The sequence below is a fragment of the Scleropages formosus genome, unplaced genomic scaffold, assembly GCF_900964775.1.
Source record: "Scleropages formosus unplaced genomic scaffold, fSclFor1.1, whole genome shotgun sequence".
Taxonomy (NCBI): Eukaryota; Metazoa; Chordata; class Actinopteri; order Osteoglossiformes; family Osteoglossidae; genus Scleropages; species Scleropages formosus.
The window spans coordinates 342,989-353,463 of NW_021641042.1; the positions used below are offsets into that span (position 1 = coordinate 342,989).

At 48.7% G+C, this 10,475-nt stretch overlaps 1 gene segment (V, D, J or C); it reads left to right on the forward strand.

Annotated features, from left to right (window-relative positions):
* Nucleotides 1-7,892: 7,892 nt before the first annotated feature.
* LOC114909745 (Ig lambda chain C region-like) lies at nucleotides 7,893-10,133 on the forward strand (the record flags this gene model as incomplete). The annotated part of the segment is given in 2 exon segments: nucleotides 7,893-7,932; nucleotides 9,561-10,133. Coding segments are annotated over 2 exon segments (357 nt in total), but the record flags the coding sequence as incomplete, so codon positions are not given.
* Between the last annotated feature and the right edge of the window lie 342 nt (nucleotides 10,134-10,475).

Below are 10,475 nucleotides of genomic sequence, written 5' to 3' on the forward strand. Positions count from 1 at the left end.
GCTGAGAAGAACCAAACACAGTACATATACAAAAGAAAAGACTGCACAAGTCACTCTAACGTGACACATGTTACTTTGTACAAAGGCACATGTTACTGTGAATCAAAATAACTCGCTGCACAACAACTGGATCCTCTGCTTCCAAGTCGTGAATTTCCCTCCAAAAATCTACTTGAACGCTTAAATTCTGAGCACACGCTGTCCCTCTGCTTTGTGCTCCTATGGCTCACATCACTTTTTCTAGGACTGTCTCTTGTGCTACAGTGTAAATTAACTTGAATATGTAGATAGAGCAGTGAATAGTGGTGACTGACAAAGGTTTACCTCTTACACCCCCCACAGCGGCACAACAGGGAACACCTGCTTCGAATTATCAAGCACAAACTTAAAAAGGGGCTGCGGAACACAGTCCGATGCGGAATCTTGTTCAGCCTTATTGATGACTTGTGCTCCTAGTCTTGCTCGTCGTTCCTCGCCGTGCTCCACACTCCTCGCCCTGCTCCTTATCTCCGACTCACTGGTTTGCCTGATCACTCGCCTGTTTCTTGGATTACGGCTCTTGGATCTGCCCCTTTGGATTCTGTTTGTACATCGGTGACCCTTTGCCTGTTCCCTGACAATGTCTACTGAACCGGCCCTTGACCAAGCTTCCTGTGTCCCGCACTTGGGTCCGACACAACCGTCCCGGGGGAATAGCATGACACTCAAAATGTCTTTCACCTTCCTGCTTTGCCTCTGCTATGCTGTCTGCTCTCCCTCCTGCTGCACAATTCTCGGATCTATCAACAGACGATGCCACTGACACTTTCCTTTCTAACCCTGTCTTCCTCCCTTGACTCTCTCTGTCCATTATCTTCCAAACCAGCACACCCCAGTGCCACCCCATGGCTGACTGATACATTACATGCAAACAGGACCGGTGTGAATATGACGAAAATCCAAGATTCTCTCGGACCTGGATGCCTGCAAACAACTCTTAGCTACTTTTTTCTCTGCTGTTTCTTGAGCTAAAATGACCTTTTACCACAACAAAATACAGTTTGCAACTAAAAAACCACACAGACTCTTTGCCAGCTTCTCATCCCTGCACGGTGGTGCAGTGGGTTGGACTGGGTCCTTCTCTCTGGTGGGTCTGGGGTTCAAGTCCCGCTTGGGGTCCCTTGTGGCGGACTGGCATCCTGGCCTGTGTGTGTCCCCTCCCCTTACGCCCTGAGTTGCCAGGTATGCTCCAGTTCCCCGCAACCCTGTATGGGGCAAGCGGTTCAGAAAATGTGTGTGTTTGTGTACCTTTAAAAAAATTGTAGGAAGGTGATCAGGATTATTCTGTGCTGAGTTTTGTGCACATACGTGTGGAATGAACATCAGAACATAAACTGGAAACAAACAAACTAAGTTTACTTAAGAATCACATGTCTGCAACGCTGTCTCTCTTTTTCATAATGTTATTGCACAAATTGTATTTTCGCCGAGATGTACGTCGCTTTGGAGAAAAGTGTCTGCTAAATGAATAAATGTAAATTTAAATGTATTTATTACTCTCGTATTTCTTTCATTCCTGCAAGTTCCCCGGTGTCCTTGTTTCCGTGTCTCCTTACCCTGTGCCTACGTCTTCCTGATATCCCGACCCACAGCTTTGTTTCTGGACCACGACTTCGGATTTTCCTCTGAATGACGGTTGCTCCACGTTGACCTGTGGCCTGTCCTTTGATTTCGTTATTTCACCTGCCCCTTGTCTGCCCACGCTTTGCAATAAGCGGTGCACCTGCAGTTGGGTACGTTGCCTTTGTTCCTGCCTGCAAGCATGACACAAGTTACATCCTAGACCCACCTGTCATGTCCTACTTTTGATCAATGTGCCACAGCTCCATCATCTGGTAACATGTCTTAATCGCAGTGAATCGCAGTCAGTACCATGTACTCTCAGTTACAGATATTGTAGGTAGTTACGAGTGGACTGAATAAGAGTGTTAAAACTGTAGAACTGCATACAATGTTCATCAATACTGAAAATTAATTTGATTTATCTTCTGAAATCTTGAGGTCATTAACAAAATTAGAAATTCAAAACTGGGCCTCGTCACATCCAGACATGAAATGGTGCGATGATCTCAGAGGCAGAGTCTATAAACAAGTGTACAGTGTGAACTGGGAAATTAAGTGCAATGGTGAAACAATGAATACAGAAGAAAGACACACGGGCTCTTCTCACAGTAAATTAAATAGTTTTAGGTATACGACACGAATACACTGAGACTGGATTTGGACGGAGATGGAAGATGAGATGTGGAGAGAATCACAAAGGACTGGAGCAGAAACACAGTGGAACAGAAGTTGGGAAACAGCTTGGTAAACAAATATCATGAGGGAAGCCACAGGAAAGTAGTAAAATGCCGATCAATAAGCCACAAACCAATGACATGACTTCAGCCTTTTAATAGCACTGGGAGCTGGTCACCTAAGGTCAACTGAGGTCAACTGAGGCCAACTGAGGCCAGGTGTGTTGATGCAGTTGGACTGATGCTGGACATCAGGGATTTCGACCTTGGGGTCGTGACATGGACATGCTATGAGTTTAGAGACCATTGGTTTGAGAGGGTCTTGTTTGGTTGCATAGTCTGTGCCACGCCCACACCTTCGGACCAACACGGAACACCTGTGACCCAACGCAGACCGCAGCATAAAAGGCTGCGTCGGACAACCAGCTGATGCGGAACCTTGATCTGCCTCCTCGTTAGCGACCTTCTCCAGCCATTTCCTGTTCCTGAACGCCTTCCCCGAACCCGTCTCTTGTTCCCCCGATCTACTGCCTCCTTCGGATTATCGACCTCTTGCTTGCACACTGACCTCGCCTTTTGGATCCTCCCTGTTACGACGTTCGCACCTCGAAGACCCTTTGCCCGTCCTCTGACCTCCTCTCTTGGATTTCCCCGAAGACACCACGATTACCGCTCTGCACTTGGGTCCGCCGCTTCCCTCTGACGCGACCATGACAGAAGGTTCCGCCAGTTATACGGATCCAGCGGAGCTGAACCATCTCCAAGCGGAGTTGGACTCGCGTGAAGCACGCTTGGCAGGTATGGAACAGACGCTGCACAACCTCATCGCCTGCTACAGGCAGGTGGTAAGCGTGCTGAATACGTCGCGTGCGCCCACACAACCCATTGAGAAACGCGCAGCCGGTCCTGCAGCGCCTGACTCGTCGAACGCCACTCCTTCTCCTTCACGCGGTTTCCACGTGTCTCCCCCGACCCGCTTTGACGGGACCCAGCACAATGTGAAGGCTTCTTGCTTCTATGTGAGCTTGTTTTTTCCAGTATGCCCCCAGTTTACAGCACAGAACAAAGCCGGATCGCCTACGTCCTCTCTCTGCTCACGGGCAAAGCACTTGAGTGGGCGACAGCAGTCTGGACAAATGGCCTCCCCAGCACTTATGCGCAGTTCAAGAGCCGGTTCCTCGCCGTTTTCGGACTGGCTCAACCGGAGGAACAGCTAAGTGAAAGACTCCTGAATCTACAGCAAGGTAACCGACCCGTGGCAGATTACGCCCTAGAATTTCGTGTTCTCGCAGCACGCAGCGATTGGGGAGAGAGAGCCTTGTTGGCTAGTTTTCGCCGTGGTCTAAACCCACGCATCCGTGGTGAAATGGTGTTCCGAGGAGAAAGATGGACCCTTGATCGGTTCATAGAAACCGCGGTAACCTTAGATAATCAGATCAGAACCCAGAAACCAGCCTCAGAACCGGCTCCAGAAAGATGCGGTCCCAAACAGGAGGAAGCAAAGCCGATGCAGCTGGGGCTGGGGCGCCTGCCCCTCCCCGAACGACAGCGAAGACTACAAAATCGCCTCTGTCTTTACTGTGGTGACCCTAGTCACTTCCGTCTCCAGTGCCCTGTCCGCCCTGAGATCAAGGTGAGTGGCACCCTCTGTTGTAACCGCCTCGCGGTACCTGTAATGTTATCCTGGGGAGCAGGACAGGTACAGACGCAAGCACTGGTGGATTCGGGAGCAGCAGGGTGCTTCATGGACATTGGGTTTGCTCGGTCTCATAGCATTCCCTCCAAACCCATTGGGGGGCGTCTTAGAGTGACCGCCCTAGATGGCCAGCCCCTCGGGAAGGGTTTTGTGGACCACCAGACAGCCCCTGTAACTGTGAGAGTAGGTGTATGTCACCAGGAAATGTTGAGTTTTTATTTGATTTCGTCTCCGGAGTTGCCCCTGATTCTCGGGTTCCCTTGGCTCTCCAAGCATGACCCGGTTTTTCAGTGGAGTACTGAGGAGTTGGTGGCTTGGGGACCCCAATGTGAGAGAACCTGCTTACAGCTACTCTGTCGAGCTACGTCTATAGAAGGCTCAGAATCGGCACTGCAGGTGTCAGTTCCTCCCGAGTATCAGGATCTTGCGGAGGTTTTTAGCAAGAAACGCGCATCCGAGCTCCCACCGCATCGCCCCTGGGACTGTGCAATTGATCTCTTGCCGGGTACCACGCCTCCGCGTAGTCGCATTTACCCGTTGTCCAGACCCGAACAATCCGCCCTCCAGACTTATATCACCGAAGCCTTAAAGACAGGAATTATTCGACCATCCACGTCCCCCACGTCTGCCGGGTTTTTTTTCATCGAGAAAAAGGATGGGGGGTTACGCCCCTGTATCGACTATCGGGGGTTGAATAATATTTGTGTGAAATATCCACATCCTCTGCCCTTGATCTCAGCCGCGCTTGAGAACATTCAGCAGGCGCAATGGTTCACAAAACTAGACCTGAGAAGTGCGTACAATCTAGTCCGTATCCGGCAGGGTGATGAATGGAAGACTGCTTTCAGTACCACCCTGGGTCATTACGAATACCTGGTTATGCCTTTTGGTCTTGCGAACGCACCCAGTGTATTCCAGGCGTTTGTGAATCATGTGCTTGGGGACATGATCCACAAAGGCGTCCTGGTATATCTTGACGATATCCTGATTTATTCTGATACGTTGGCCAAGCATGTATTGACTGTCCGACAGGTGCTCCAGAGACTGTTGCAGAACAGATTATATGTGAAGTTGGAGAAATGTGAATTCCACAAGCAGAAGGTCTCCTTCTTGGGGTTCATACTTACCCGAGACGGCATTGCTATGGATCCGGGTAAGGTCCAGACCATCCAGCAATGGCCTCGCCCAACCACCACTAAGGCTCTCCAGCGATTTTTGGGGTTCTCCAATTTTTACCGCCGATTTATCAGGAACTTCAGCACGATCGTCACACCATTGACAGCACTTACAGCGAGTAAAACCCCTCGTCTCCCGTGGAACCCAGAAGCCCAACGAGCCTTCGAGAACCTCAAATCCAAGTTCTCTACAGCCCCCATTCTGCATCAACCCGACCCTGAGTTGCCATTCGTGGTGGAAGTTGATGCCTCTGAGTCAGGGGTAGGCGCTGTCCTTTCTCAGAGGCAAGGTAAGCCCGTGAAATTATACCCTTGCGCATTCTTTTCCAGGAAACTGTCTGAGGCTGAACGAAACTACGACATAGGAAATAGAGAGCTCCTAGCAATTAAGTTAGCCCTAGAAGAGTGGAGGCATTGGCTAGAAGGGGCACAACACCCTTTTTTGGTATTCACGGATCATAAGAATTTACAATATCTGCAGACAGCCCGGCGCCTCAACGCGCGTCAGGCCAGGTGGGCGCTGTTCTTTTCTCGGTTCAACTTTACTGTCACTTACAGACCAGGTCCAAAGAACATCAAAGCGGACGCCCTTTCCCGGCTGCATGACGAAATGCAGGAGGTAACGGAAGCGGACTACATCCTGCCCAGGTCCTGCTTTGTGGCACCCGTTCAGTGGGACTTCACCCAGGACCTGGCCCAAGCCCAACAAGGGGACCCCGAACCACCAGGTAAACCTTCTGGAAAACAATATGTTCCACCAGGTCTGAGGACGACTCTCCTACAATGGGCCCATGACCATCCAGCGGCAGGGCACCCAGGGTTTGGGAAGACTCAGGCTAGGATCCAGCAGCTCTACTGGTGGCCGTCCCTCCGGGAGGACGTACAGGACTACATCCGGGCGTGTCCAGTCTGTGCTCAGTCCAAGGCTTCAAACCAGAGTCCAGCCGGGCTCCTGGAACCCCTGCCGGTACCCAACCGTCCCTGGACGCACCTAGCGTTAGATTTCTTAGTGGACCTCCCACTGTCAGATGGTAAGACCACCATCTTGACCGTGATCGATCGTTTTTCCAAGGGCTGTCGCTTGATTCCTTTGCCCGAGCTCCCCTCTGCCTTGGAGACAGCAGAGTTGCTGTTTCAGCATGTATTCCGGCTCTACGGTATACCCGAAGACATAGTGTCCGACAGGGGTCGTCAGTTCACATCGCGTGTGTGGAGGGCCTTTTGGAAAAAACACGGGGTCACAGTGAGTATGACATCGGGGTACCACCCTCAAGCCAATGGGCAGGTTGAACGGCTACAGCAAGACATCGGTCGGTACCTCAGAAGCTATTGTCTTGAACACCCAACTCACTGGGTTCGATACCTTCCGTGGGCAGAGTACGCCCACAATACGCTCACCCATACCTCTACAGGTGTCTCTCCTTTTCAGTGCATCTTGGGGTACCAGCCACCATTGTTCCCATGGCAACCGGGATCCAGCGATGTGCCGGCTGTGGACTCTTGGTACCGAACCAGCGGCGAGGTATGGGCAGCTGTCAGACGACATCTCCAAGAATCACAAACCCGGATCAAACATCAAGCTGATCGACATCGGCGGCACCTCTCCCTTGCACCCGGACAGAGGGTGTGGCTGTCAACCCGGGGTCTCCAAGGACTGTATATGTCTAAGAAACTCAGCCCAAGGTACATAGGGCCCTTTAAGATTATCTGCAGACTTACCCCGGTCTCTTATCGCCTGCAACTGCCCCAACACCTACGCACACACCTGACGTTCCACGTATCCTTCCTCAAACCCTTGGCCACCTCCCTTCACCAGCCCGCAAGCACGCCTCCAGACCCAATTCTCCTGCCTGACGGTGGTGCACCAGCGTATGCGGTACGGGCGCTCCTGGATTCCCGCCGTCGTGGAGGGGTACTCCAGTATCTGGTGGACTGGGAAGGATACGGACCTGAGGAACGGTGCTGGGTAGCGGCACGAGACATCCTTGATCCAAGCCTCATTGCCGACTTCCACAGCAGTCATCCGGATCGGCCCGCACCTCGGCCTCGAGGCCGTCCCCCTGGTCGCCCTCGAGTGTTCGGGACCGATCCTCGGGGGGGGGGGTACTGCCACGCCCACACCTTCGGACCAACACGGAACACCTGTGACCCAACGCAGACCGCAGCATAAAAGGCTGCGTCGGACAACCAGCTGATGCGGAACCTTGATCTGCCTCCTCGTTAGCGACCTTCTCCAGCCATTTCCTGTTCCTGAACGCCTTCCCCGAACCCGTCCCTTGTTCCCCCGATCTACTGCCTCCTTCGGATTATCGACCTCTTGCCTGCACACTGACCTCGCCTGTTGGATCTTCCCTGTTACGACGTTCGCACCTCGAAGACCCTTTGCCCGTCCTCTGACCTCCTCTCTTGGATTTCCCCGAAGACACCACGATTACCGCTCTGCACTTGGGTCCGCCGCTTCCCTCTGACACGACCATAACAGTCTGATATTGATCACTCAAAAGTTTTTGCTGCTGTTTAACATTCAGCTTCTCAGTTTTACATAATGAAAGATGGAATAAACACAGAAAAAAAGACAAAAATTCCAAATAACTGATTAAAATATGCCATAGTGGAATCTGTGGTGTAATGCTGTGTTCAGTGGTGCTGTGTGTCATCATGACAATAATCCACGGTGAGCAGTGAGAGACACACTGGTGTCTCACAGGACTTTTTGTACAGCCCCTCAATGACTTTCACTCACTGTGGTGGACTTTTGGTAGCGGCACCAAACTGGAAGTTGGCAGTAAGTATTTCATCTTTTAACTCAATACCATCGACATCAAAGCTCTGCACAGATACTTTTTATGTTTTTCCTTTGTTCTCTGTTTCATTGTCATATTTATAGTTCATATTCATTGTCTAATGTGCTCCTACCAGATGTTTTCTGAGAAACAATTTGCTTAGGGGTTTCAATTATTTGTGTAAACTTTTCCTTATTCGGACAATATGTTCCTTTTTTTTGTGTGTTTTTTGCTTCATTTTGTCAGAAATCCAAAAATAAACTTCAAATTGTCAGTAGAAAAGAGCCCCATAGGAATCTGGTGGTGCGGTGCATTTTATTGTAAAAGCTCCTTTTCACATCATCAATCATGGACACACCGCTGTGATTCTTTTCTTGAAGACACCAGACATGAGACTAAATTAGTATTTACCATGAAATGCCGGTAAACACGGTATATTGACGGTACACTGGGCGCTGTGGAGGTTTTTGTACGAGCACGAATAGGCTCTGAATCACTGTGGTACACTTTTGGCGGAGGAACCAGGCTGGAAGTTGGAAGTAAGAACCTTTTTCTATATTATATCTGAACACTGTAAAGTAATGAATGTAACTCGTTTTATTCCCTTAGTACATTTATATTCTTCAGTTGAGTGTCTCATTTGTGTGTTTTCAGCTGTTTCACTCAAAGTCATTGTACTGAACGTTTGGAAAAACAGCTTCAAATCATTGATGTTGCAAAATCGTTGAGAACTCATAGATAACAACGATAAATAAAAATCAGTGCGATAAATAACGATAATTAATATGGCGATAAGCGTCTTTACTCTGTTCACGGATTTTCTGATTTACATTTAAACCTGTAAAAATCATGTTTCAACAGAGTGTTTCCAGCTCTTTTCAAACAAAGTCGTTACACTGTGGCTTGGTTTGGTTACAACAGTTTCAAATGATGTTCGAAATATTGACAGCAACAGAGAAAACAACGATAAATACATAATAATAAATGCGATAAATAACGATAATATGCGATAAAAGCGTCTTTTACTGTTTGTTCACTACGGATTTTCTGATTTCCATTTAAACCTGTAAAAAATTGCTTCTTCTGTTTTTTCTGTTTTATAAATTCATTATTTGTTCCTCCGAATTAATGTTTGTTTTACAGCTGTCAGTAGTAAATAAGATGAAAATAATACAAACAATGTGATAAATAATTGATGCGCTTGCCAGTTTGGTCATTAATTCAATATGTATCCAGTTGTCTTGACTTTGAACTGAATTCAGTCCATCACTGATACACTTTTAATAATCAATCAGTGTGTTATAAAATGAAGAAAAGCAGTGTGCGGAAGGGCTGTATGAACATGTCCAGAAGGGTGGAAAAGAGACACATTTGTAGCACTGAGCTGCGGAGGTAAAAATGACTCTAAGAGATCCGTTCTCTTGTATTAATGGCACATTATGATACACCTCATACATACTGTGGGCTACATTCATAAACTGCCTATCCATTCCTCCTCTGAGAGTTAACTAACAGCTCTTTTCCTCCTCCGCTACGTACAGGTGATGAGACACAATGCGATGTCCGCTGTTAAAGGTGTTCCGTCCACTCGCTGCCCTCTCTCTGACCTCTGACCTCTGCCGTCTCCTAGGCAACGCTGCCCCCGTCCTCACGGTCCTGCCCCCGTCCAGTCAAGAGGTGTCCGGTAAGAACAAGGCCACGCTGACGTGTCTGGCCAACAAGGGCTTCCCCTCCGACTGGAAGCTGGAGTGGACGGTGGACGGCAGGACCAAGCCTGGGGACGCGAGCCGCGGACTCCTGGACAAGGACGGCAAGTACAGCTGGAGCAGCACGCTGACCCTCCCTGCGGACGAGTGGACGAAGGCGGGCACGGTGGTCTGCAAGGCCACTCAGGGCTCCCAGACTCCAGTTCTGGAGACGATGAAGAGAGCCGACTGCCCCGTGTAGATGGGCGTCTCATTACTGTGTTTTTACTCTGTGCTCTACTCCACTCTTACTGTTTTCGTAACTAGTAACATAGAGGTTAATAATGTGCTTTGCTCCACTATATATGTGAGACCCTTTACCTTGAGCTTCTCAGTATTATCCAGTGTGTCCTCTGCTCCTGTTCTGTATTAGATTATTGGTGTGTTACACTGTGTGATCTTGTGCTTGAGTGACGTCTGAAATGCAGCTGAGAATAATAAACGTTTATTGAATCAAATACGCAGTTGTTGTTTCCCTTATTAATACATATTGTGTCACATGAACTGTAATTTGTGTTTATTTCAAATGATGAGCACAGTCCTGTTCGCAAAGAAGGCATAGAAAGTACAAGGAAATGTATTAATTCAATGAAAATTTATATTTAAAAAAAAGTAAGCGAAATAAAAATCTTTCTGTCATTTAATACACTTTGTCTTCCTTGAAGGAAAATGTTTCATTATTTAACAGATGATGTATATCAAACAGAAACAGTTTGCCTGTTACCATAATGACACACACACACACACACACACACACACACACACACGGACACGACTGCCATTGTCATAATAAATTCTGT